We start from the raw sequence: 26,271 nt of genomic DNA on the forward strand, positions 1-26,271 counted from the left end.
TTGCGAGGGGCAAGACTCCGAACTATTCTCTTAGAGTCATCGGCCGAAAGTCATCCTAGCTTGATAACACAGCAGACACGAACCGGGATTGGGGCCCAGTGCTAGATTTGTCTGCGCAAGGGGGCTCTTCAAATAGAAGAAGCTATATCGCGCCTGCTGAGCACTGACGGATATCGTTCAATGATTGCGAGAGGATCTGATCTCGAATCTCGCAACTGTTAAGCATGCACAGTCTTCGAGCACGCTGCGGTCGACTGTTTTAGAGGTATATAGCGTGGTTGGCCAGGTACATCAGCGGTAGGACGTTCAATCATCTTTGCTGATTGAGCTCAAAGCGTGAGCCAATTTGAGAAGAACAACACTTTCCGTCGCAGCAAAGTAGTTCAAACTATAGTCAAGGACAATCAGTATTCATTGGCGAGCAAAATCCAAGATCTGTATTCTGAAAGGTTTCCGTACCTGTCCATTAGGATGCGCAGATGACGGTTGAAATGGTCCTCGTATCTTTTCAAAGTGTCCTCTAATTTGCCAATCCGTGTCGGGTCATAGCCTCTACCATCGGAATTAGACGCCTTGTTCCCGGACAAGTCCACGTCAGCAGAAGCCAAAGCTCGTGCGAGGGAGGAAGCGGTCCAGGACGCAAACATAGTGCAACAGGTCATCAGCTTCGAATGGATCTGGTTTCGAAGTTAGTTAGCAGCCCTTCAATTAAGTCACAGTATGGGACAGACCTTCAGCAGCTTGGCCTGGGTCAGCATGCATTCTTTAAGGCATGTGTCCAGAAAATCCACGTGGTCCTGCATAAGCTCATCTACCGTCCGATTGACTTGCTTGGTGCCATTGATTGTTACTTCCGACCCATCAGCATCGGTGCCGTTGACTCTATCCATCAGGTTCTGCCAGTTTGGCTCGACAACCTCTGCTGTGCAAAAGTACAGCAGCTGCTGGACAAATACAAGCATCTTGGAGCGCAGACTCMATGCGCGCCTCTTCCACATCTCCAGTCTGCGGTCAGAAGACCTGTGGCGCCAGGCAATAACCTTGTTCTGATCTAACCAAGATGTCACTAGCAGAGTCTCGAGATGGCGCAGGGAGAGAAGGTGTCGGAATATCAGTTGATATCGAAGGACAGTCTTGCGGCTTATGACGAGTGACAGTGGGAAGGGGACGGAGTAATCGAGTTCCAGCGCATCAAAACCAATAATATCCTTGTCATCCTCTCCACCTTGTGTTTGAGGAGCCTGGTATCTCTCCAGGACCGCCTCGGGGTTGTCTTGGTCAATACCAGAGACGCTCACCACTTGCATCAGCCATTTTGTTAGCCCAATTTTGTTCATCCTCACTTTGACGTCCTCTTTGAAGGGATCAGAAGCTGCAATACTGCCGGGTTGACGTAGTACTAAATCAAGCAGCGATTGAAGCTTGTTCTCATTGACGTTTTTGGCTGGTTTGCGCAGCTCTGACGAGCCAAGCTCAAGAAAGTACGAGAAGAAGTCAGAGCGATCCAGAAAGAAGTAGTGTTTGAGAGACCGGAAGCGTGTCGTGAGCGAGTTTTTAGTGAGAAGGAGGTTCAGCAGGGATGCATTGGCATACGTGTAAGCCGCATTGACGTTGTCTAGGAACCGGGGATCATCTAGTGTATGAGGAACGTCCGTCACTTTTTGGCTAATGTCAACACCACCGCATTCTCGCACAACGTTGAGATACTTTCCAGCCAGGAGCACCTTATCTTTGACACCTTCAAGCTGGGGAGGCACCTCGTTATCGCGAATGGTATATCGTTTCTCCCAGTATTCGTCTGTGTAGTCTTCTTCCAGCTTTTCTCGCTTGATCCACTTCTGCTCTTTGACAAGGAACTCCGCGTGGGGGTCTTTGATGTCTCCATGGTGCAGCCACTCATTAAGCATCGCCATGTACGGCCGACTGGCATCGCGGAGCAGCTTCTCCAGGAGAGTCTTCGTGGTTGGATCGCCGGAAAACGTGGCCAACCGCTCGGTGAGCAGCCGAAGGACATTGCCTCCTTTGCATATCTTCTTGCTTGACATGGCTCCCGGGATGAGGTCCCCTCCTTCTTTTAACTGCTCTAGAATATTGTCGACATCGTCGAAGTCGTCGATCGACTCATCGATATCCTGATCTAACAGCCCATTGCGTCTCAAGAGCTCTTGTCCGAGAGAGTATAGTTGAGACAAGCATTGGCTCGTTGGCATGGTGTGTAAATGCAGCATATGTAGTGTAAAATTCGAGTGGTTCAGCAGTTGTGTCTCAAGTTGAGCGATGAGGATTAGATAATCCTTCAATATCCGTCGAATCGTAGCGCACAATGCATGGTTAACAGCTCCGTATTCAGCGCGACTCTGTACTTCCACGAATGACTCCAATGCACTGTAATGCGTCGCCATCTTCAGCATGGAAGAAGTCAGGTCTCTCAGCGTCGGGTCCAGCCCGGACGGCAGTTGAAAAGCCGGACCAGCCAAGCGATCTTTCTCCGCAGTCGGGTCAAACGTATGATGGTAATGAATATATTGGCCTTCGAATCCCATGAACACGAACAGTAGGTCTTCCAGGATCACTGCTTCCTGCGCGTCGGTGTCAAGTTCGCGAAGCGGTGTGGGATGAAGCGGCTGCGGCAGCGCGGAGGCAAGAGGAGGTACGGATACACGACTGGCTAAAGGTGCAGTTGAATGGGGAATCAACGAGGCTTGCGGCGTCCAAGATTCTGTTGTCTCATAGTCAGCATTGGTCGCAATGTGCGCAACGGATCTCTCTCTACTAACGCTCCGCCGGCTCTTTCTCCTTCTTCCGGGCATTACCAGAGGCCGCGCCATCTGTCTGACTAGCCCTCTTCGTCCGTAACTTTTCCCAATCTCCTCTATTCCCCGCGCTTGCCGACTCTTTAACTGGATTCCGTGTGCGCATTTGAACCTTCTCTCTCGTGTTGATCGTGGTCCTTTCGGTGCGCTTTTCGCTAGTGGTAATGTTCTGTTGATCTCGGGAAGCTCTGCTCTTTTGACTGGACGCACTGTCACGAAGCTGATCCATATTTTCCGATTGTAATGGAGACGCAGCAGCGCGCAAAGCGGCTTTCTCGGCGTCGACGCGATTTGATGCTACGCGGGGCCGTGATGCACCCATTTGACTGGCGCGACGCTCATTGACGGACATGATCCCGCGAGACAGAGGATATTATGTCAACCATGTGGCGGAGACAATGGCAGGGGTCAGAACAGATCGGAGCTAAGGCAATTGAATTGTTGATTGAGAAGAGCAATAATAATAAACAAGAACAGACCCAGTTGCTGCCCGCCAAGCATGTACCGTACCGCAGTTTACATTTCCTGATCCGGTAAGGCAGCGGAGTTAAGGTATCAGGCGCAAATGATGCCTTGCAGCCTGAGGCCTGCGCCAACTCTTCGCCAGGCTCCGTCGACTTGCGTAGTTGTTTGAGAGCTTCACCCGAGCTCCAAGACACAGCTTCCACCCACCTCACCAACCACTTGCCGTCCTTGCTAATTGCGTCCCTCTTCTTGATCCGCTTCTATATTGGACCTCTCCTCGCTGAAGCCTCTTTTCTTACTTCCTACTTCGGAGATAATCCAAAATGTTCATCGCGCGATCGGAATATGGTAAGCTCTATAGCACCTCCTCTCCGATGCGGTCAGCTAACATCAGCTCTGCCGATAGACCGTGGAATCAAGTACGGGCCCAAAGTCTCCTCTGTTAGCTCCTTGCCATGATCTCCAGTTCTGATGATCGAATTATCACAGCACCTTCTCCCCCGAAGGGCGTCTGTTCCAGGTCGAATACTCGCTTGAAGCTATCAAACTGGGATCGACAGCGATCGGTGTACGTTCATCCTCACTAAAAGGCTCTCTTGATTGATATTGGTTTTGCTTCTACTGTCGGAGACGGAAGAATTAGTTTGGCCTTTCCCTAACTTCCCTTTAGGTAGCTACCTCGGAAGGTGTTATTCTAGGAGTGGAGAAGCGTGTCACATCTACACTTCTCGAAGCCTCGTCCGTCGAAAAGATTGTCGAAATTGACCAGCATATCGGATGTGCCATGTCCGGTTTGCAGGCTGATGCCCGGTCCCTGGTCGAGCACGCTCGCGTTGAATGCCAGAACCATGCCTTTCACTACGCAGAGCCTCTAAGAGTAGAGAGCACGACCCAAGCGATCTGCGACCTTGCACTGCGATTCGGCGAGACTGGTGATGATGATGAAAGTGTCATGAGCAGGCCTTTTGGTGTTGCCCTATTAATTGCGGGTTACGATGAGGATGGGCCGCAACTGTACGTTGAATACTCGCCGCATCACACAGTCAGATGTTGAAGCGGCCCGTTGGTCGGTTCTGCCTTTCAATTGTACTAATCTGAGTTTACGGTTCAGGTATCACGCCGAGCCATCCGGCACATTTTACAGATATGATGCAAAGGCCATCGGGTCCGGAAGCGAAGGTGCGCAGGCGGAGTTACAGAATGAATACCATCGTTCCTTGACACTGCCTGAGGCCGAAACACTGGTATTGAAAACGCTGAAACAGGTCATGGAGGAGAAGTTGGATGCGAAGAATGTCCAGCTGGCTAGCGTTACCAAAGAAAAGGGCTTTCATATCTACGATGACGAGGAGATGGGCCGGGCTGTTGCGCAATTGGGCGGTAATCAATGAGCAAGGATTTAATGGACGAATCTTGAGATTCCGGCTACATATATCAGGAAAACTTACGACGTCCGCCATGGACCGGTGTCTGTTTGACATCTGATAGAGGAGCAATGACACTTAACCATTCTGCGAAACCTCACTCAGTTTTCGTAACTTTGCAATCTGTACAATGAGCTTGCATTGTTATGCAGGAGATTAACTAGGTGGTAATTGTTGTATATACAGCTATTGATGGCTAAATACACGTGTAGATATGCATGTCTCCTACCGAATCTTATAGACACAAGGCTTGAGGACACGGGCCTCGTCCTCGGGAGACATGCCAGCGCCAACATCAGCGGCCTTGTCAATGAATCTTTTCTTGCCGGGTCCTCCTGCTGGAGCGACCGAAGCATATTTGCCCTTAATCGGGGCACCACCTTGTTTAACAAACTCCATCTTCACAAACATTTTGTTCGACTTGTCGACCGATTCTGGTTTGAGAATGAAGCCACGCGTGCGGAACACTTCAATGAAGGCCGAGATATCAGTTTCGTCATCGTCGGCCTTACGAGCGTCTTCTGCATAGATATCCGCGTCGTCCACATCAGAGCCAGCATCGTCCTCACCCGCTTGCTGCTTCTTGAGCTTTTTCTTCTCGGACTTGCTGAGCGGTTTGCGTGCGCCAATCTGGGCTTTCTTGCGGAGGACCTTGCCAAAGCGGCTCTTGACTTCACTGACCCAGCATTCGCCCTTGCCATCGCTGCGGAGAACCCTCCACGCTTCTTCCACGAAAGACACCCAGTTGGTGCCCATCAAGCTAAGACAGAAAATAGCCACATCCACGGATCCGTCGGCAATGGGCAAATTGGATATGTCTGCTTTGGTGATGAGTGAGCCCTGTGGAGCATGCAAGTCAAAGTTGAGCAACTTCAGGTTTAATTTCTGCGCAGAAGGTGTCAAGGCCCGCGCGAGCTGGGCATCACCGCAGCCCAGATCAGCAATTGTGCAGAGGCCGTTGGGTCTCCGAGGAAGCGGCGGAACCTGTGCATTCCTCTTGTGGTCAGGTTTGTTGCCCTTCTTGGAACCTGACGACACGCCTCCTCTCTTGCGGATAGCCGCAATGTAGCCATCAACAGGATTGGAAGGCCACGACTCTTTGACCTGGCGAGAGAATCCTGCGTGGTACTCATCGAAGAGCTCGGGGTTGGAGGTGAACAGTTCAAGGGCCTTAGAAGAGGGTGTTGTATACAGCGTCTCGTTCAGATGACGGAAACGGGAGGATATCAACTTCTGTCGCATAGCCTGCTGAAGGGGCGTAAGAATCGCTTCTGTTTTCGGCGGGGCAGGAGGGATAACGGGCTCGCCTGCCGGAGAAGCGGCTTGCTTCTGTTCTTTGGGCTCTTGCTGTTGTTCCTTGGTCTGATTCTTGTTCTTATTCTTCTGCTTCTTTTCCTTCTTATCCGCCTTATTCCCGACATGCTGAGCAGTGCTCGATGTATCCTCTTTGTCTTTGTGACCTTCTTTTCTAATCTGATTCTTCTGCTTTCCTGCCATAGAAGATTCTTCATTGCCTAGTTTATGCTCCTTCTTTTGTTTCTTGCTAGGCTGCACAGCATTGCTCGCACCCTGCTTCTGGGATTTTGGGGTGCCCTTGTGACCTTCGATGTGCCGACGGTACATCTCGTCAACATTTGCTTTGGTAACATGGTCATTGCGCTTGCGCTTGTTGGATTTAGCACCTGCTTTTGGCGATCCATTGGTCTGTTGAGACTGGTTCTGAGGTTGCGATGCAGGCTCCTGCTGCTTCAGAGCAGAGCTCGGAACAGACCATCCTGGGACGGCAAACATGATCGGATGAGCCAGTCCACGATACCTGCGCAAGGTGAGATATCTGTCGATAAGTCTAGAGTTATTGATTCTGCGCGGACTCAAAATCCTATGCAAGACCAAGCTCAGCAATATCTTCTGGCAGAGTCATGTTTAAAGCTAGCGTCCAGCCTCTACACAGAAAGGAAAAAAATATCGTTGGCGGTGAGAAGCGACTTGGTATTTCTGCTGGTCCAAGCTAAAGGCGGTCAGCGTTTTGTACTCGGGCCCCGTCCTCCTGATCAACAAGAGTGTAAGAATCAAGCTATTTTTAAGCTTGTTCTTGGTCGAGAGCAGTCTAGATCGGCTCATGCCTTCATTTCTTTTTTGATTCATCATAACACGATAACAGGGCGAAGACCTTCGGTGGTGACTTCCTGTGTCACAGAGAATACGAAGTCCGTGCCTCGGTCTCTTAGTCTTACGAAGGATTCGTACTCGTGCAACCAAGGAGTGCTCAACTCCCTTGCTCATGATCTTTACGCCCGAACCCAACTTGAAGATACAATATATCACATTCCCAGGCGCATGATTGCCAAGTAAACTGATCGAACACCCTTGCCAGCAGTTGCCATGTCTGCAGACTGGACGACTAGCCTGAGGCCTAAGAAGGCAGTGAGAGTAACCACCGATTTCAATTGGTCAATAGGCGCCACCACAAGTCAATTGCATATTTTGGCAAATTTTGAGCCTTATGACCTGATCTGCCTCGCTGAAAAGAGAGCATGATTATTATTCGGACTGTCGACCCCTCAGAACGTCAACACGCTGCGGCAAGCCGCGGAATCTAAGAGACTAAATAGTAAATAGACTCCAAGTGGAGAAGCCTGGGAAATCTGGCCGACGGTTTCAGGCCAATCGATGGCTTGTTATCATTTGTGCTACCAGCCTACCTCTCCAGTGCTGCCTCTAGTTAGTGGATCTGCATCTCCCCACTGATGCAAACTGTTTTGGGCCCCCAGGGACTCCTATTAGAAGTCCCTCCTCTCTTCTATCCCTTTTTCATTCTCTAAATCGGTTTCTCGAACCTCATCGGCCCACGCTGCCTTTTGGTTATGGAAACGGCCTGACGTCGGCACAAAGTATCTCGTTATGGGGGAGACAACAGCTTTCGAGGATCCTCAACGGGAGCCATTGGCCAATGATTCGGATACAAATCGGGTGGCAGATATACCAGCCGCGGCTGCAGAACCACAGGCGGAAACTGACCAGAAGAGCACGTCTGAACAGAAGGTCCCTAAGAAACGCACCAAAACAGGTTGTCTCAGTACGTTTAAAACACGCACGGTGGTGGCATTGGCTACAACAGTCATTGACCGGTTGATATATAGCTTGCCGACAACGCCGCATTAAGTGCGGAGAAGAGAAGCCCATATGCAACAATTGTATCAAATCAAAAAGAGAATGCAAGGGCTATATTCAGCGTGTCATCTTCAAAAACCCCATCGGCATATTCGGAGCCTATAATACTAACCACGCTCTCAATGCCCCGATGCAGCCAACGCCCTCAGGAGCCCCACTTCCAACAGGATATAGTAATCATGAGCTCTCTCAGCTCAGACAGGCTGGCTCCAACAGGCCATTGCTGGCGCCGAGGCCGTTCCCGCTAGCAGCCGCGGGACAGTCTGCTTTGAACGCAACTGGGAGCGCGGGAGTACAGGAAACGTATATGGATACATTGCAACCTCGACCGCATCGACCACAGCAGTATGAAGCACCTCTTGTCTCCGTTCCCAGCGGACCGGGAACTTTAGGGGCACCAATATTGCCGTTTGACTTCACGCAGCACCAGCTGGGTATACAAAATCAAGACCATCCGCCACATGGAATGGGTGCGCCAGCTTACAACGTCATCCCAACAGCAGATCAGCGGTTGCCGCCTCAGCAGGCCTCAATGTGGCCTGAACCTCCAGTGCCGGTCATGAATCCGCAAGGGACGTCGGTCGACCCTACTCTAGCCTTTGTGACTGCGCAAATTCCCCAGGTATGCGGCCACATTCTAATCGAGTTTGTCGCTGTCTACTAAACATCGTACCAAAAGTTGTATCAAGCTGGTCCAGCAACCACAACCGCGTTCGCTTCAGGTACGAGACAGGAACGACAATCGGTGAATGAACATACGTCCATCCCGCTGATGACATCTTCAAACGAATTCACCTACGTGGACGACGAAAGTGAAGAATACTATGATGTTGAGTCTGATGAAGAAATGGAGGAGCAAACATCCGCCGAAGACTTCAACCAACTCAGCCTTATTGTGGCCTCTGCAAATCAAGACGAACGGCAGCTGCGGTCTTTCACGACCTACCTGAACGAACCCAACATGCTTGCTTCTTATCGCCCTACGCTTGGCTCGTCTCCTTTGAATAACCCAAAAACAGCTCGAATATTCGTTCACTTTATCCATTCAACTGGCCCGTCTCTATCAATCTTCGAGCGGCATCCTGCAGATTCTGCACACACGCTTGGCTCACCTGTGCCAGCAGCTCAGCAAGGCCTGTGGACGCATACAATGCCCCTCAAGGCATTAGAGCACCAAGCATTGCTTCAAGCCATACTTGCTCTCAGCAGCTTACATATCTCATATCTGCAACAAGCGCCTCCGGCTGTTTCATTGAAGCACTATCACTATGCGCTCAAAAGGGTCGGTTATGCAGTGGGTCTGCCCCAAAGGCGCAAACAGGTTGGCACTCTGGCCGCTACACTCCTGCTAGCATATTACGAAGTGATGACTGCCGAGCATTCGAAGTGGAACAGCCATGTCGCAGGATCAGCCCAGTTGGTACGTGAGATTGACTTTGCCGCTCTCACGCGTGATATTCGATCTCACCGGCGGAGGGTGTGGGCTCAACGGCAGCGAATGATGAAAGGCCAATCGGCTCATGCGGATTACTATGCCTTCGACGAAGGGTTTTTGGAGGATGACCCATTCGCTGAGAAAGAAAGCAGCATTGATGAGAAGTTCATAGGATCACTTCTGGGCCGAGCAGTCAATTATGATCAGTTTGGCCAGATTGAGGATGGGCGTATTCGCTCGCACGAAAGACATTTTACCCGGAAAGACATTGAGACCTACAGAATCCAATGTGATCTCTATTGGTGGTACTGCAAACAAGACATGATCCAGAGTGTCATCGGGGGCGGCGGGCTTATGTTAGTGATTCCCCTGTCTTGATTATTGACCTTTTACATACTCATCGTCAGCCAGATTACCTTTTTCCCGTTGGGGTCAGTGCCCACCGCGTGCCGGTATGGGTCGATTGGATGCTGTCTATGGCTCGGCGGATCATCTTTGGCTACTACTCGCCCGGCTCACTGATTTCGGTTACCGTGACAGAAAACGAAAGCTGCATGCAGCTAAAACCACTGGCCAGGACTGGAGACCAGGTCCGGGTCTTCACAAATTCATGTCTCGCTTTGCCAAGGGCGGTGCGAACGCACCAAGAGGGCCTCCTCCGGAATCTGTACAGAACCGTGGGCCAGAACCTAGCCGTCAATCGCCCGTGGGTGGTCCCAATGCAGGGCCAGGAAATTCACCTCCCATGTATGGCATGGTTCCGCCGAGGGGACCGACACGCCTCCCCTCGGCGTTCGCTAGCACAGCACATCGAAGCCCGTCGCCGGGTCAGAATGAAGAGGGAGAAGTCATGTCATATGAAGATGCAGAGAGCGAATGGGAAGATATTCGGGCTGCGTTTGATACTTTTGCCGGTGCCCTCGGTCCTGACTTCCTTCCTCTGCCAGCTGACACTATCCCTCCTATATCGACCCCATTCGGGCCAGCGCTGCAGTATCGCACGCATACGGTTGCGGTGGTGTGGGGATTCTACTATGCAGGTCGAGTTCTATTACACAGACTGCACCCGTCGATGCCACCCGCTATGATGGTCGCTGCAGGAGTGGCAGCGCCTACGACTGCTGATTACGCTCAGGTTATCGGAAAGATCGCCGCTGGTATATACTTCCCACAGTGGTTCAACGTGGAGGCGGGGAAATTGAGCCCTACGTTGGGGGCCTGCTTGATTGAAATGACTGTGCCTATCTTCTTTGCTGCCGTTCAGTTCGTCGACGCTGCCCAGCGCGGCTGGACTATTTCGAAGCTACGCGATGTCTCACGCTTGACGGGCTGGAAATCGTCTGAGGCTATAGCCATTGGCTGCGAAAATGCATGGATCGTTGCCGCAAGGCAGGGACGCGGCCCTCCGTATGAGCGTACGCAAGAGAATCTTCTCCGCAAACGACCTGATGCGAAGCCGTCACCCGACGAAGGCGTTCATGAAAACCGTCGTGCAGGTGTCAACACAGAGCGGCGATTTGTTACTATTAGTAAATCGATGCATGTTCACTGGGCAATGGGGCTCTTGAGCCTGGAAGACGATGTTTTGAACTTGGAAACAGACGACCGGAGATAACAGATATTCTTTGGTTGCCGAATCACTTCTTTGCGGCTAGCTCATACCCAGGAAGGCTGCATGCTATCTAGCTCCAGCGTCAACGCTCGCGGAACCTTGGAGCGTGGCTTMAAGTCTGGACCTTCACAGGCTTCTCATAAACAGAAACACGCGTTCTCTGTGGTTCCGCCTCGTGATAATGTGGTTCGTGGCAGTGGCGACCTATTTTCATCTGAGAGCAAGGGAGCATCGCCATTGAATGAAACACCACAGAACTGTATACTATAATTTCGTCTAAGCTGAGATGCGGTAAGATTACCAGGTCGCTGCTCCTCCAGCCCCTTCAGGTAATATTGTCGCATTTGCACGGCGGATGCCTCGGGGCCTGTCGGCAGAACATCCATGGAAACTCAGGCATCTGCATGCACTTGGCACTTGAGGCCATGGACTCAAGCTTCAGGAAATGCAAGACCATTTAGTACGACAGACCGCCGTTGGTGTGCTTCACAATGCCAGTAAAAAAACCTGGGAACATTGAACATGGTCACATGATGAAGTCGTGTCCATGAAATGGTCTCACAATGCCTCCTCGGGGCGATCCGACCTGCACAACAACGACAATTGGGCAATTTGAAATTTTTTCCAGTGGCACAGGCAATGATTCGCTGCCTCGAGTCTGCAACAATAATACATGCATGACAACGAAACCATTACCGTGGGTACGCAATGCAGGTACACATGGATATGCGTTCGGCCCAACACATAGCAAAATCGGGCAGCCAGTCCCATTACAGGAAAAGAGCTATATACCCGTACCAATTGCAGGAAAATTATGCCCGTCGCTGCTTGGAGCCACTTGGCCGAATTCAATTCCTGCTATGCATCCACTCAAGGTCGCCCAACTGCACTAGATATCTTTCCTGTCAGTGCCACTGTATTCGAGAAACTTTTCTTATGTCCCTGCCCCTCCTTCGTTGTAATAGATATACTCGTGCTTCATGGTCCCAGGTCACAAGGAATGATGAACACATTCGAGTGTGTCAGGAAAGAAGTCATGTGGTTAGTATGGATTGGGCAGCGAGGTTCCCAGGTCACAAGTGGAGCTTCTGCAGGGGGATAGATTACTGATGGGATTTCTCCTTTTCGCAACTGGGGCAAGGAAAATAAGTCAGACTATAGGCTGTGGGTTTTCTAGAGAGAATGAGAATGTTCGCAAAATCAGAAAGGAGCTGAAGGAGGCGTAGCAATCGTGGCGAAAGAAAGGATGATTCCGAGAGATGCCTAGAAATAGATCTACGATGATAGACGTATGGAGCTACCTATTGATTCGTGACACTGGCCCTACCAAGGCACCAGGCGATTTGTATGGGAAAGGTGGAATATTACGGTAACGCCTTGTATCTCCACACCAGACGTCATCCACTCATTATTATTTTTGTCTTATCAGCTGTGTCCCATCTCTCTACGAGAGGCGCTGAAGATCGCTTGAGGCTTCCTTTGTTCTTCTTGGTCGAAACTTTCCTTCATATCTGGCTTCTTCTTCGTCCGTCTTCATTGTCCTCGATCCCAACTTCCTCTCACCTCTTCATTCTCTTGATCTTTGTTGTGATCGAAATCCCCTTTCCATCCACGGTTCTTCCTACCCCGCTGTCAGCGGGCCGTCGAGTCAGCCGCTGTCGTCACCCACGGTTCACTCTCAGGTCATATACAGAGATCTGTTGACCATCAATCCATGATATTTCTACCCGTATCTGGTCACACGCTCGAAGCTAATCTACGGTAACCATGTCGCGGTACGACGACTACCGCTCCTCCGCCGAGAGGGTGGAGCGCACTCGAGAGCGCCGTTACTCTCGCCCTCCTGTCCTCGACCGTCCCCGTTGGTCCGAAGAAGATCGCTTCGAATCCCGCCTACATGAGGTTGACAGATACGGTCCTCCTGCCCGCCGGTCGGACAGATTTTATGAGGACGACCATCTGATCCATACCTCGGGTCCACTGGTTACCTACGACCGGCCGCGCGGTGACAGCCCTCCCCCGCGCCCTCGCCTGCTGCGTCGCCAGTCTTCCTTGGATACATTTGACCGCATCCCCTCGCGCAAGCTCGACGAATTTTACATTCGCGGGCATCGGCCCCGCGAGCCGCGTGCGCCTTCCATTCCCCGGAGACGTCCCTCCCGCCGACATAGAGAGACTGATTACTACGAAGACATTCGCATAGAGGAGCCAGACTACTATGGCGACGAGGAGTTACGGATTCTCCACGAGCGAGATCGGTACGCCGCTCATCCGCGCCGGTCGACTGGTCGTGTCCGCGAGGAAGTAGTTGAAGAGATTGGATATGAGAAACCGTATCCTCGCAAGGGCAAAACTCGCATGCCTCGAAGACTGGTGCATACACATGCGATCAAGAAGTTGGGATATCCGTACGAGGAAGAGGTATTTAGATGACATATGAAACGCGAGAGGAGGGATTGTCGGTGCTAACGCTTTGTAGGATGACCGAATCACGATTCAGTTGGCCCTTTCCAAAGATCAGATTGACGAAGTCATCAGCCTAAGTCGGGAGATCAGGCGCCAGACAGAAAGTTAGTAACCACGTGCACATTTGTGAAGTAATGTTCGCTGACTCTTCCCCCAGCTCGGACCATATATGCTCGCCGTTCACCATCGCCGATTCGTGCGCGGCCAAGAGAAAGAACTGTCGAGCGACTTACGATGGAAGCCTACTCCCCCCGAGCCAGTCATGACACATTGATCATCGAGAGATCGCCCTCCCGTCACCGATCTCCATCGCGCCATTACGAGCTCAGCGAGAAGCGAGTGACGAGGGCTGTCTCCCGCGCACGATCAATATCAGTCCATGGGCGCCGTCGCGGACTCTCCTCTCCAGTACGGATGGTGGAGCGATTTGATGATAAAGTCGATTTTGATAAGAGCGGTACCGGTCCTCTTGCCATCGTCGTGCGCCCTCGAGACAGCGATGAGGATCTTCGTGAGCTCAGACGGTTGGAGATCAGCGAGCGAGATGAAATGATCCGTGACACCCAGCTTGCCCTTCCCAGTGGTGAGGTTGAGGAGATTACCGAAGTGAGGAAAGACCGCAGAGGTAGGTTGGCCTTGTTCCTGTGAAGCATTGCTGTCGAGATTTCTGAGACTTTGTATAGGTCCCAATCCCCGAATTCTCCGCGCAATGATGGCAACCTTAACCTGAAGGATGACTTTATGCGACTGCATCCGACTTCATCACGACTAACGACTTGTTTATTCATTTTCGGGTCTCTTACATCTTCGTTCCTGTATCATCATGGATGCAATCCTCTTCCTTGAAGCAATATGTTTATTTTCTGGCAATGCTGGCGATGCGGTTGACGGTATTTATCTCTTATTGATTGATGATAAATTTGATGATTAGTGTACGACCCCCTGCCTTCGATGTTGCATATCTGCAACCTCGTGCGATTAATATGTTTGCATTATCATGATTATACATATGGGCATGTTGGCAATTGACAGCAATAGATAAACCAAGTGTGGTAATCAGGAATTCCCTAATTCATAGAGTGAAATTCAGTCACAGCAGCATCTAGATGGAGACTCAGGACCCTTGTAGCGACGTAGACTACCTTTAGGTATGAGGGATTATTTGTGGCGGTGCGACGGAATCGAGGCGGTGTCGAGGACCACGGGCGATGTCAGACATCCCGCACGGTCATCCCCAAACAAACCAATTTGCTAAACAAGCTGATTCGATTCCTCAATCTGCCAGTACTCAAGGCTGTGGTTCCATCGGTTGTATTTTATCGGTCTACGAAATTATCTGCCACTATGGACAAATTCCAAGCCTTCGGAAAGAACCTCAGGTGAGACGAGATGATTTGAAAGCTCCTGTCATGGGGCTATTCTGCATATCTGCCTACAGCGCATGCAATGCTAACAGGCTGTCACTTCTCAACAGTGCGAGCTTCACCCCCTTTGCTGCGCGCACGCAGCAGTTGATCAAGGAGCAGTTGGGTCAGGTTGAAGACAAGACCCAGCTCCCTGATGAATACATCGAGCTCGAGAAGCGCGTTGATGCGCTGAAGCTGGTACACCAGAAGCTCCTCCAGGTGACGTAGGTGTCAAGACGGCCCCTGTTGACACTGAATATGACAAATAACCTTTCCTTCTGTACAGCTCCCAGTACTCCAACGAGGCCTACGACTATCCTCCCAACATCCGCGAGTCCTTCAACGACTTAGGCCGTACCATCAGCGAAAAGGTCCAGCTTCTGTCGCAGGCCTCGTCCCCCGCCGAGGCCCAGGCCGCCCTGGTCGCCCCTCCATCGGCCAAGCCCCAGCCTAAGACCTTTAACCATGCCATCGCGCGCGCCTCTCTGGCTGGATCCCAGACCCTGGCACAGGTCCATCCCGGCGAGGACCCGCTGGCGACCGCGCTCGAGAAGTACGCGCTCGCTTCGGAGAAGGTGGGCGAGGCCCGCCTGGCGCAGGACGCTCAGATCCAGTCGCGCTTCCTGGCTGGCTGGAACACCACCCTGAACACCAACCTGATGTTTGCGGCCAAGGCGCGCAAGAACGTGGAGAATGCCCGGCTCATGCTCGACTCGATCAAGGCCAGGAGGAAGGCGGCTGCCGGCGGTGATCTGGACAACCTGAGCGAGGAGGCGCGCGCGGAGATCGAACAGGCAGAGGATGAATTTGTCGGCCAGACTGAGGAGGCCGTGAGCGTGATGAAGAATGTATGTTCCGTTAAGGGTCTGTTTGGATGTACCCACACTGACCTGTGTCTAGGTTCTTGACACCCCTGAGCCTCTGCGGAACTTGGCAGACTTGATTGCTGCGCAACTCGAATTCCACAAGAGAGCCTACGAGATTCTCAGTGAGCTGGCTCCTGTAGTGGATGGATTGCAGGTTGAGCAAGAGGTATGTCATCCCCGGCTTGCTTTGGTTATGTCCAAACCCATTCTAATCCGACTCAGGCTAGCTACCGTAAGAGCCGTGAGGGTGCTTAGACTGCGCCTGGTCGTGTCGTTCTCTCCTTATAGTTTTTTTTTTCCCTTCTCGTCAGCCGCATTGTGATAAACGCTACTGTTTCTGCCACAGACTTATATCCTTATATCCTTTTCGCAAATGTAGACTGCTGATTCATCGGTATTGCACCTACTTTACTTACAATTGTAATTCTATAATTATCTGCTTCGTAGACATGAGCATCACTGCACCGCCACAGATACCATCTACGGTGCCAAGACGGTTCCGCATTGCTGCCTTAGCCATCAGGCTGCAAGGCACCAACGAAGCACGGAGTATGGAGAACCTCAGAGCTCCGCCGACGCTCCAAAGAAGAGAAGCAATCTTAAAGTCTTACTCTATCAACACGTTGCGTCCACAGCCCGTGTTTCGAACCAATCGCGCACGACCCTGGCTGTAAACTGGCTCGTCTTCAGCTACGGAGCCTCACGACCCATACGAACGTCACATCAGGATACCACTACCTCTATCCGTACCTCTAGCTCATCTCCATCTCCGCTGCCTCATCCCGACAGACACAACTCCATAACTCCCCAACTCCATCCGTACGAACTGAACATTCAACCGTATCAGGCTGGCCCTGTACACCCACAGTCTATCACCCGACCTCTCTCGACCAGAACACCGTTGAACCACCACTACCATCACAACCATGGCAAACGGGTCCGTCACCCACACCCTCCCTCTTCATGCTCGCCTCCTCAAACAAACACTAACAAGTACACTCACACACAGATGGAGTCTCATCATCGGCCTCGTCATCGTCGTGCTCGCAGCCCTAGCAGCATGGATCTTCAGTCCTAAGGGGGAGAACCAGACGTGAGTTTTCCTTTCCTTCCGCTCCCTTCCCTCTTTGCGTTCTGTTTCTGTTTCAATGCGGAAGCTGATGCTGATGATATGCGATAGGTTGTGGCGGAGTACATTGATTCTATCGCTTGCGTCGTGTTATCTGATGTGGGGTATGTATTTCCTTTTTCCTGTTGGGATAGAAGGCAGAGTGCTGATGCCTGTGCTGTGTCAGCTGTTACGTTCCTTGCGCAGTGGCATCCGCTTATTGTGCCGAAGAGAGCGGATATTCGGCCTGATCGCGTACCGCATTGAGTTTTCTTTACCAGTTGGTTGCGGGTGAGGGTTAATCGATTGATTGGGCTGGAAGGTACTGGGAGGGAGTGGCTGTATAGTGGCCTATGTTTTTATATGCGGGCACAAATTACTCGACTGGTTACAAGGCTGGTTGCTTTAGCGCTGTTTTCTAGAGATTGAATTGATACTCTATCGGAAATAAGGGGTCATGAGTCTGAATATGGTGACATGAATGGTAGACTAGATTGTTCAGCCGATGCCCACCGCACCGAGAATCACCCTCTGCACTGTCCACCGCGCGAGCAGGCCGGCCACCGCCAAGGCTACCGCGCGCAGATACCCGCACCCGAGAAGGATGTACAGCGCTTCGATATTGCTCAACAGCCCGAGGTGCGTATCCGCTGCCCCAAGCGAGAAGAGCGAGCCGACCAACTCGGCACAATTCGTCAGGTAGCTCGTTGGCACGGACGCCGGAATCAACCACGCAAGGCTGGAGACCAGCTTGTCGAGCACGGACGACGACACCGAGGATACGAATCCCGTCGCGCCGGGAGCGGCTGCGCTCGCGGTCGGGGTGTATCTGCTCAACATCCGCTGCGTCAGAGTGGAATGCGTCATCCCGCCGGCGCTTGGGTTGTCCTGTTCGACGGATGCAGACGAGCTGCCGCTGCCGTCGGGACCCCAGATGACGAGAAGGATAGGAAAGAGCTTAGCGCAGCTGCTGACGAGAAGGGCGGTGCTGATGGCTGTGGGGCTGGCTGGGGACGGGGGTGGCAAAGGCCGGATGCTCTGCGCGGGCGCGGTGGACGCACGGCGCAGAGGCGGCGGGGGGAAGGGGAACGATGCCTGTGGTGTAGACGCGAGGTTGTGATGTTGATCAGTCCCGAGATTTGTAGTGGATGCCGAGGTGCCCAAGGCAGCAGCACCGGCCGAGAGCGAGACGTCCTGGGAGGAACCGTAAGGTGTGAGCCTCGTCGGGCTCATTGCCATCCCAGCGGTGGGTGACTGTTGCCCTGACGGGGTGACTGACTGGGGCACGGTCGAGAACGAGGGGAAGACGGGGGTGGATGGATTCGAAAGGATAGGTCCCTCGGTTCCGCTTGTGTGGGTGCTGCTGCTGCCATACGGTGTTGGTGAGAGCACGGAGGCGAGCAGCCTAACCGTGAGATGATGCGCAAGAGTTGCGACGGCGTTCAAGCTTAGAAAGAAGAGGTATTGCACAATGATGGGCGTGCGGGCAAGCCAGGACGCTGCGAGCGTGGGGGACCTCTCGATCCGCGCCCAGGTGAGGTATACATCGAACAAAAGGAGAAGAACTCCCAGACGGATGATTGAACGCTACGAATCGAGCCAAATCAGCAATGATCCAAGAGGTAGGAAGGTGGTCCGTACATCGAATCGATCATTGTTACCCCCTAGTCGGTTGAAGAGTAGGTGTCGGTAGACCTGGCCACTCAGTCATCGATCACAATCCAGTAAAGGTAGAATCAAACAAAATACCTGAGGTTTGATGAGGACTAGATCAATAAAAAGCACCACAAAATCATGTTCCACATATTTGTCCGCAAAGCGCTTGCAGCGCGGACATTGCGTCAGACGCACGCCCTTGCCCAAAGAGCGGTCGTCGGCGCGGCTGTAAGTGCTATACAGGTGCGAGACGGGGTAAGAACATTCGATGCAGATGGGCATCGTGTCATTGATTCATGATTATAGATTTATCCATGGTTTGTGGAGAGAAGAAGAGCGATCATGGAGCAGGTTGCGCTGCTTCGGTGGTGGACGGAGACAAGCCATGGCAATCCCGAAGGCGGTCAGTTTCTGTTTGTGGCATTGCCAGTCTATCAATAACTCAATTCCTCGCTCCTCTATGTACTCTATGATGGATATATATACGTAATAGAAATGAATATATGCAAGAAAATGGAAAGCAGAGTCCGCTCAATCAACCACGCCGGTGTCGTCGGCCCAGCTTGGCTGAATGCTGCGACACACAGCTTCGTAATCCCGAAACTTTTGCGAATCTTCCACCAGGTCAGGGGTAGTCCAGAACATAGTCCAATTGGTGTCGGATAGCTTCCAAGTGCCCAGAGATCTTTCAAAATACCATTTGTTCACCGGATTGTTCTTGCGGCTGCGCCAGCATACTCCGTTGGGAAAACAGGAGCGCACCATGGCGTTGAAGACAATGTCTGCCACCCCGCCTGCCCCTTGGCTGCGCTTGAGCACGGCGAACTTGTCCAAGTAGGGGACCATTCGAGCGTTACTGGCCTCACTGCCATCGTCCTTCACGCCGGGAGGAAGTTCCCAGGTTAGAATGGCGCCGCCCTCGTATTCACCAGCAATGATCAACCCGGCAAGGCGGTCGTTGACACGGTTCAAGTAGTCTTGTACGTCGAGTTTCCGGTCAAAGGAATCCTCAATGAGACGCACCAAGCGAGGCAAGTCGATGCTAGGATCGTCCAACTTCAGCCGCGGCCGACTCTGAGCTGTCCACGGCTCCGCCCACGGATTGGGCAGCATAGTCAGCGGCATACCGCGTTTGACAAACGTAGTATGAGAGGTGACGGGATAAATGGTGTCTTGCCCATTGTTCATCGGTCCACGCCGGCTCATGGGCAGGGACGACGATAGCAAGGGCTTATCCGTCAGTAGATTGTGAATTAGGGGGTTTCTTTGCCGTCGAGTGCCCACTGCGGAAAACTCAGAAGTGGGCGAAGTCTGGGCCGAGCTCGCGACCTCGAATGGCGATGTGATGATTCCTGATGAGGCCGAGGGTAGCATAGCGAGCGCTTTCTGGGCGACACGTAGATTTTCCAGATGGCCTTCGATTGCACTCCTGTGGGGGGCCGCAATCTTCAGTTCCTCTGGCGGCCCAGAAGGCACTGGCACAACCTCTTCGTTGACGAATTTTGAAATTGGGTTGTTATCTGTGATGGAACTGGGGCCCGCCTTCAACAGGCTTGACTCTGCAGCGGGCACAATCTCTGATGCCTGTAACAATTCGGTTTCGATATCATCGTATTCTTGCTCCATGTTTATGAAGACGTGGGATGTCTGTCGCCGATTGAACGCCGGAATTCCACCTAGCGAATCTAATAGAATCACCCTATCCAAGGACACCTCTCTCTGGAGGCGGCCGATTCTTTCCGCAGTGACCATAGGATCCTCATCAGGGTCCGGACTGCTTGCAAGACCAGCGAGCTCTTTCGTCAACGCAAGTACAACATCGTTCGCTGGAACTGTGACCGCCCGAGGAACATCTTCGGTGTATGCAATGGGGGTCAGAATGACGGTGTGGCCATGGCGTAGCGGATCCAGCAGCGCTTTTCGAGAGAAAACTTGCGGGAGACCAGAACCGGAAGGGTCAATGGTGAAGACCGAGTCGAGACGAAGAGATTTCGAGTCGGGCTGCTTTTGAATTGCGATTGCCAGGCGGTCGGCTTGCTCAATAGCAACTTGCCGCAGTGTACTTGCAACTTCCTCCGTCCTCGGATCAACCACAACACAGCAGGTCAAGCCCAGCCGGTTCAGCTGAGACAGAGTCTTTGCGACGCCGTCGATAATGCTGTCATCAAGCGATTGCGGAGTGGACAATCGGACCAAGGCCAAATGCAGTCGTTCGAGTGGCTCGAGTGGAGGGGGAGGGATAGGGCTGGGGCCTTGTCGGAAGACCGGACTCTCGTAGACGGATCTGGAGGCTCCGTAGAATGACCCCAAATTGACACCAGAGGGTAAGGTAGGTGTTGTAGCTGTTTTCACAGGCTCGGGCTTGTTCTCATCGGGTGACTTTGGGTGCTGAGCCTTCAACCGAGCCAGATAGGATTTGGCTTCTCGCTTAGTGGACGCAGAGCTCAACAAGCTAAGAAAGAATTCCTGCAATTGCGAGAAAATGAAAACTGTTAGCCTATTGAGCTTATAACCACGCACTACAGGGTGACTGTACCCGGTCGAGCAGCTTCTCCTTTGCTCCTTGGCCTAACCGGTCATAACTCCGACTAGTAGAAGAAAAGTCGGCGCTCTGCTGGACATGTCGACMAGCAGTAGTGGAAAAGGATCGAGGGAAGAAAGCGGATGTATGCTGGCAGGTGCAAAGCGAAGAGCGGTGCTTCTGGACATTATAAATGCGGTCAGAGAGGCTTGAATTCGGGTTGTTGCTCTGATTCAGGTACCTTGAGGAGAGATGACTGGACCGTCCGCGGCCAACCGGTGTGAGGGCTCATGTTTCGTTCCTGTCAAAGACCCACGAGAACAAGACCAGAAAGGGATGCATGGAAGAAAAGGAGTGAAGATGGGCTAGAGGAATGAAATATGAGTTATATGTAGCGGTCAACCCTGCAGCCAGAAAATGGGCGACAGGCTCAGAAGCTATCGAGGGAGCCCAATGAAAATACTGTGTGTAGTATGAGTCGATGCGGGATTAGTTTTCTTCTTACTCCGGACTATGACGCACTCCGCTGTCGGTCGCCTGTTACATTCATTACTCTCCTTCTATTCGCAAAAACTGTCGCAAAAACTGCTGTCAATAGAATTGCTCGTCATTACGCGCTGCATTAAGATATGAGAGAAATTCCCTCATTCTCATACTCATTGATGAGATGCCCAGTCCGAATGGTGGATAATCGCTCATAGTAGTATCCGAGTGTTACTGCTCTTACGGTCGACACTATATACTCCAATAGAGAGGTACGTTGTAGTATGTAGAGTAAATCCGATCCGATAGTTTCCTGGGCTTTTTCCACTGGTCCAGGCTAGTATCACTGCTGGGTAGCTTAAATGATGGATGAAACACTGAGGGGCTGACCATAGGTACAGTACGAACTACTTGGGAGCTAGTCACGTTACTTGACAGGTCTTAAAGAAATGCTGAAAATTCTGTGTTGAAGAATGCTCGATAGACGACCACTAAGGTATCTACCTAGTGCTGCTACTACTACAGAGTTTTCCCCTGGTGGCAACCGTATAGTCTGCAGATTCTGAGATAGCACAATCAATCGGATAGCTTCTCGAGTTGCATGATGCAGGTCGCTTATTACCATCCTGGTCAATATGCAGCAAAAGAATTGTATATTCCTAGTAATCACATAGAATGCCATCAATCTTCAAATAATCAAATTTATGTAAATAATCAGTCAATTCTATTTGATCTACCTCATAATAATGATCTTATCATATCACCCGCATTAAGGTGCTCCACAGTCCACTCGCTTTTTCTTAGGCTTGCCCGCCGGATCGGAAACCCCTCTAATTTTCAGCCCTCCCCCGTCATTCTCCGCCATCGCCATCACTACCTAGGTATCTGTGCACCAGTCATAGATTTGAGTCTTACAATCTTTCTTTTCGTCAGTCTAGTTGGGAGATATCGGATACATCCGACAGAACAAGAGACACTGAACTCCTTTGGCCATGGCGGAACCTACCCATCAGACCGAAACCATAGCCGGTTTCAAGCCCTTGTCCAACGCAGAAGACTATTCCCTCCCTGCGACGGCCAGCGATTTATCTCCACGTGCAGAGGCGGCTATGGCGAATGGTCTTCCCTTAGAGACTGCCGACGAAGACCACGATGAGGAGGTGGACGAAGATTATGTCGCGGTCGACCCTGAGGAGATTAGTGATTTCTCGTATTGGCTCCGGCGCCCGCCTGTGCATCAGCGCACCAAGTTGGATGAACTGCATCCATTTGTCCAAATCCTGACGGTTTCCAATGTGGATGATTGTGTCGAGGTTGAAAACGCTTTTCCAGAGAACGAGCGCTGCTCTCGAGAGAAGGTGTGTTCTCTTGTCAGAAACTGCTGTTTGAATTAATCGGAATCTTCCTCCTGACCTTTTTCTGTTCTCTGCCAGTTTATCTACCGCCTCACAAAATGCCCTGAATTATGTCTAGGCCTGTTCACCATTCCCATTATACCGAAGGGCCAACCCAAGCCGCGTCCGACTTTGATCGGTCATATCATTGCCACGCGGGCCTCAACACAACTTGTCACAGACAATGCCATGAAGCTCCCGTCTAACTGGAAGAGTACGCGCGTCGTTACGGAGAATGGAGAAACCATCGGACACGACGAGTATGGCAGCACAATCGCCATCCATTCCCTCGCCGTACTTCCGGAACACCAGGGCAAGCAGGTCGGGAGCACTTTGATGAAGTCATATATCCAGCGGATCAGAGAAGCCGCAATTGCAGAGCGCATCTCCATCATTGCGCATGACCATCTGGTGCCCTTTTACGAGTCTTTTGGGTTTGAGAACCGTGGGCCGAGCAAGTGTCAGTTTGGTGGTGGCGGATGGACTGACCTGGTAAGTTTCTTCTTGATTGATTAGAAGATGTATGGCCTCATCAGACTGTGAATGCTAACTGAATCAGGTGCTGGAATTCCCCCAAGAATAATCATGAGTTCATGACCAAATGGTTCAACTTACTTCGAGTTCTGTATTGCGTGTTCTCGTTCGGCAAGACTGATGTCATCTTTCATCTTTTTTTTTTTTGTTATTCACTCTATCTTCTATCTTCCCATTTCTTCTTACCCCGAGCTTGCATGTTAATGGGTCACACTCTGGTTTTTGGTCTTAGATGGTGGGCTTTACGAGGAAAAAGCAACGGAGTTCTGTCAGTGATTCTGGGACGGAGGGACTGGGTTTTCAGCCATCTTATGTGTAACCATACTCCCATGATGATAGTCAATGTACATGATTATGATTAGAATGCAATAATTATTATCATAATTCTATCCTTTCTTTTTATCTATGATCAATAATCTATTCTCTGTGACCAGAGTCTCGCTACTTTTCCCTCCCCACATCTGCGCTATTCACCGCCCGCCAAAATCTGCCCGCCCGACCGCCCGCAAATAATTTTTTTCCCTCCGTCTATCAACAACACCTCCATCAGCTCGTCCACCGGGAAACACAGCAAGAGTTTTTCAAGTTTTATTTCTCTTGCCGGTGCCCATCATGAAGACGACCTGGAAGGATGTAAGTTATTTTGTTCACTGATATATTCTCAAATACTTTGTTGGAACAGCCAAAACTGATGGATTTTTCACCGCTTGGTTAGATCCCACCTGTGCCAACGAACCAAGAGTTCTTGGATATCGTTCTCAGTCGCACACAGAGACAGCTCCCTACACAGATCCGTGCTGGTTTCAAGATCAGTCGTATTAGAGGTATGGGCAATTTCATGGATTTCGGCATGGATCTGCGAACGGATACCGTATCCGTCCGATTCTATGTCCTCAAAGAGGATCAGTGGCACTAACGAAAATTCTCTGCGCAACAATAGGTTTCTACACTCGAAAGGTCAAATACACCCAGGAAACGTTCTGCGAAAAATTCCAGGCGATTCTCGATGGATTCCCCAGATTGCAGGATATCCATCCTTTCCGTATGTCCCTGCATTGACTTGAGATCTCATTTCCTCTGTAACTAACATCCTTCAGACAAGGATCTGATGAACACCCTTTATGACGCCGACCACTTCAGAATCGCTCTTGGCCAGGTATCGACCGCCAAGCATCTCATCGAAACCGTGTCCCGCGACTATGTCCGCCTTATCAAATATGCTCAGTCTCTGTTTCAGTGCAAGCAGCTCAAGCGTGCCGCCTTGGGTCGTATGGCCACCATCTGTAGACGTCTGAAGGATCCTCTTGTCTACCTGGAGCAGGTTCGCCAGCATTTGGGTCGTCTCCCTTCCATCGACCCCAACACCCGAACTCTCCTGATCTGCGGATACCCCAATGTCGGAAAGTCCAGCTTCTTGCGCAGCATCACCCGTGCCGATGTCGATGTCCAGCCTTATGCGTTCACCACGAAGAGTTTGTTCGTCGGCCATTTCGACTACAAGTACCTGCGATTCCAGGCTATCGACACCCCTGGTATCCTGGACCACCCTCTGGAGGAGATGAACACGATTGAAATGCAGTCCATTACCGCTATTGCCCATCTTCGCTCTGCCATCATGTACTTCATGGATCTTTCCGAGCAATGTGGCTACTCGGTCGCCGATCAGATCAAGCTCTTCCACAGCATCAGACCTCTGTTTGCCAACAAGATCGTCTTCCTTGTGGTCAACAAGATTGACGTTCGTCGTCCCGAGGACCTTGAACCGGAATACCAGGAGGAGATCCAGAAGATCCTCAAGTCCGGCGATGTGGAGATGCTGCAGTTGTCATGCGCAACCACCGAGGGTGTCACGGCCGTGAAGAACGCTGCTTGCGACAAGCTCCTGGCCGAGCGGGTGGCTCAAAAGCTCAAGTCCGGCACCAACAGCTCCGGTACCCCCGGAGGTCGTCTGGGTGACGTGCTGGCGCGTATCCACGTGGCACAGCCTGTCGGTGGTGTGCGTGAGGCATTCATTCCCGAGGCGGTCAAGGACTTGAAGAAATACGACAAGGACGACCCGAACCGGAAGAAGCTCGAGCGGGACATCGAGGAGGAGAACGGCGGTGCCGGTGTGTACAACGTCGACCTCAAGAAGAACTACATGTTGGCCGACGACGAGTGGAAGCACGACAAGATCCCCGAGGTGTGGAACGGCAAGAACGTCTACGACTTTGTGGACCCGGACATCGAGCAGAAGCTGGCCGCGCTGGAGGAAGAGGAGGAGAAGCTGGAGGCGGAGGGCTTCTACGAGTCGGACGAGAGCGTCGAGGATGCCGAGGACGCAGACAACCGCATGAAGGCGGACCTGATCCGCGAGAAGCGCGCGCTGATGCGCAACGACGCCAAGCTGCGCAAGTCGCTCAAGAACCGGGCGGCCATCCCCCGCAGCGCCAAGGCCAAGAAGCTGTCGCAGATGGAGCAGGCTCTGGACGCGGCCGGCTACGACGTCGACGCGGCTGCCGCGCGCGCCCGCTCCCAGAGCCAGGTGCGCGGCCGCACCACCACCCGCAGCGAGATCGACACCGGCGACGCCATGGAGATCGACGGCTCGGATCCTCGCCAGGCGATTGCCCGCGCCAAGAGCCGCGCCCGCAGCCAGCCTGCCACCAACCGTCTGCTCGACGGTGTGACGGACACGGCGGCCCGCAGCAAGGCCGAGCGCATGACCAAGCTGGGCCAGAAGAAGATGAACCGGATGGCCAGAGCCGGAGAAGCAGACCGACACACGACCGCCTCCTTGCCCAAGCATCTGGTACGTTTTTCCCTTACCATTCCTCTTTCCTGTGATTCCCCTCATCCACTAACTTTATCACACAATAGTACACCGGAAAGCGCACGATCGGCAAGACCCAGCGCCGGTAAAGGCATCCGCATTGCA

The 26,271-nt window shown here is 51.9% G+C and overlaps 10 protein-coding genes across 10 annotated transcripts; 6 read left to right on the plus strand and 4 right to left on the minus strand.

The window, feature by feature from the left end:
- Nucleotides 1–306: 306 nt before the first annotated feature.
- On the minus strand, nucleotides 307–3,165 carry Asppvi_007724 (gamma-tubulin-complex subunit SPC97; the record flags this gene model as incomplete). Its single annotated transcript, XM_043303608.1, has 4 exons — nucleotides 307–388; nucleotides 460–677; nucleotides 732–2,719; nucleotides 2,778–3,165. 4 exons carry the CDS (start codon nucleotides 3,163–3,165, stop codon nucleotides 307–309), a joined length of 2,676 nt encoding a protein of 891 aa, XP_043159543.1.
- A 436-nt stretch (nucleotides 3,166–3,601) lies between these two features.
- Nucleotides 3,602–4,669, plus strand: pup2 (proteasome core particle subunit alpha 5; the record flags this gene model as incomplete). The annotated part of the gene is made up of 5 exons (XM_043303609.1): nucleotides 3,602–3,626; nucleotides 3,685–3,697; nucleotides 3,768–3,846; nucleotides 3,949–4,292; nucleotides 4,390–4,669. 5 exons carry the CDS (start codon nucleotides 3,602–3,604, stop codon nucleotides 4,667–4,669), a joined length of 741 nt encoding a protein of 246 aa, XP_043159544.1.
- Nucleotides 4,670–4,927: 258 nt separating this feature from the next.
- On the minus strand, nucleotides 4,928–6,493 carry Asppvi_007726 (25S rRNA (adenine645-N1)-methyltransferase; the record flags this gene model as incomplete). Its single annotated transcript, XM_043303610.1, has 1 exon — nucleotides 4,928–6,493. The coding sequence occupies one exon, from the start codon at nucleotides 6,491–6,493 to the stop codon at nucleotides 4,928–4,930; it is 1,566 nt and encodes a 521-aa protein (XP_043159545.1).
- A 1,110-nt stretch (nucleotides 6,494–7,603) lies between these two features.
- Nucleotides 7,604–10,923, plus strand: Asppvi_007727 (putative C6 finger domain protein; the record flags this gene model as incomplete). The annotated part of the gene is made up of 4 exons (XM_043303611.1): nucleotides 7,604–7,778; nucleotides 7,843–8,495; nucleotides 8,553–9,664; nucleotides 9,720–10,923. The coding sequence occupies 4 exons, from the start codon at nucleotides 7,604–7,606 to the stop codon at nucleotides 10,921–10,923; spliced, it is 3,144 nt and encodes a 1,047-aa protein (XP_043159546.1).
- Nucleotides 10,924–12,687: 1,764 nt separating this feature from the next.
- Asppvi_007728 (uncharacterized protein) lies at nucleotides 12,688–14,116 on the plus strand (the record flags this gene model as incomplete). The annotated part of the gene is made up of 4 exons (XM_043303612.1): nucleotides 12,688–13,341; nucleotides 13,400–13,490; nucleotides 13,544–14,011; nucleotides 14,070–14,116. 4 exons carry the CDS (start codon nucleotides 12,688–12,690, stop codon nucleotides 14,114–14,116), a joined length of 1,260 nt encoding a protein of 419 aa, XP_043159547.1.
- A 614-nt stretch (nucleotides 14,117–14,730) lies between these two features.
- Asppvi_007729 (BAR domain-containing protein) lies at nucleotides 14,731–15,913 on the plus strand (the record flags this gene model as incomplete). The annotated part of the gene is made up of 5 exons (XM_043303613.1): nucleotides 14,731–14,765; nucleotides 14,861–15,016; nucleotides 15,079–15,640; nucleotides 15,693–15,824; nucleotides 15,881–15,913. The coding sequence occupies 5 exons, from the start codon at nucleotides 14,731–14,733 to the stop codon at nucleotides 15,911–15,913; spliced, it is 918 nt and encodes a 305-aa protein (XP_043159548.1).
- Nucleotides 15,914–17,264: 1,351 nt separating this feature from the next.
- On the minus strand, nucleotides 17,265–18,704 carry Asppvi_007730 (sterol homeostasis protein ARV1; the record flags this gene model as incomplete). Its single annotated transcript, XM_043303614.1, has 3 exons — nucleotides 17,265–18,353; nucleotides 18,408–18,461; nucleotides 18,516–18,704. The coding sequence occupies 3 exons, from the start codon at nucleotides 18,702–18,704 to the stop codon at nucleotides 17,265–17,267; spliced, it is 1,332 nt and encodes a 443-aa protein (XP_043159549.1).
- Nucleotides 18,705–18,953: 249 nt separating this feature from the next.
- arg2 (acetyl-CoA:L-glutamate N-acetyltransferase) lies at nucleotides 18,954–21,235 on the minus strand (the record flags this gene model as incomplete). The annotated part of the gene is made up of 3 exons (XM_043303615.1): nucleotides 18,954–20,888; nucleotides 20,959–21,123; nucleotides 21,185–21,235. 3 exons carry the CDS (start codon nucleotides 21,233–21,235, stop codon nucleotides 18,954–18,956), a joined length of 2,151 nt encoding a protein of 716 aa, XP_043159550.1.
- Nucleotides 21,236–22,418: 1,183 nt separating this feature from the next.
- On the plus strand, nucleotides 22,419–23,403 carry Asppvi_007732 (polyamine acetyltransferase; the record flags this gene model as incomplete). Its single annotated transcript, XM_043303616.1, has 3 exons — nucleotides 22,419–22,784; nucleotides 22,860–23,312; nucleotides 23,380–23,403. The coding sequence occupies 3 exons, from the start codon at nucleotides 22,419–22,421 to the stop codon at nucleotides 23,401–23,403; spliced, it is 843 nt and encodes a 280-aa protein (XP_043159551.1).
- A 563-nt stretch (nucleotides 23,404–23,966) lies between these two features.
- Asppvi_007733 (putative GTPase NOG1) lies at nucleotides 23,967–26,255 on the plus strand (the record flags this gene model as incomplete). The annotated part of the gene is made up of 5 exons (XM_043303617.1): nucleotides 23,967–23,987; nucleotides 24,070–24,178; nucleotides 24,295–24,396; nucleotides 24,452–26,145; nucleotides 26,214–26,255. The coding sequence occupies 5 exons, from the start codon at nucleotides 23,967–23,969 to the stop codon at nucleotides 26,253–26,255; spliced, it is 1,968 nt and encodes a 655-aa protein (XP_043159552.1).
- Nucleotides 26,256–26,271: the final 16 nt, after the last annotated feature.

Source organism: Aspergillus pseudoviridinutans (genome assembly GCF_018340605.1).
Source record: "Aspergillus pseudoviridinutans IFM 55266 DNA, scaffold_5, whole genome shotgun sequence".
Classification (NCBI taxonomy): domain Eukaryota; kingdom Fungi; phylum Ascomycota; class Eurotiomycetes; order Eurotiales; family Aspergillaceae; genus Aspergillus; species Aspergillus pseudoviridinutans.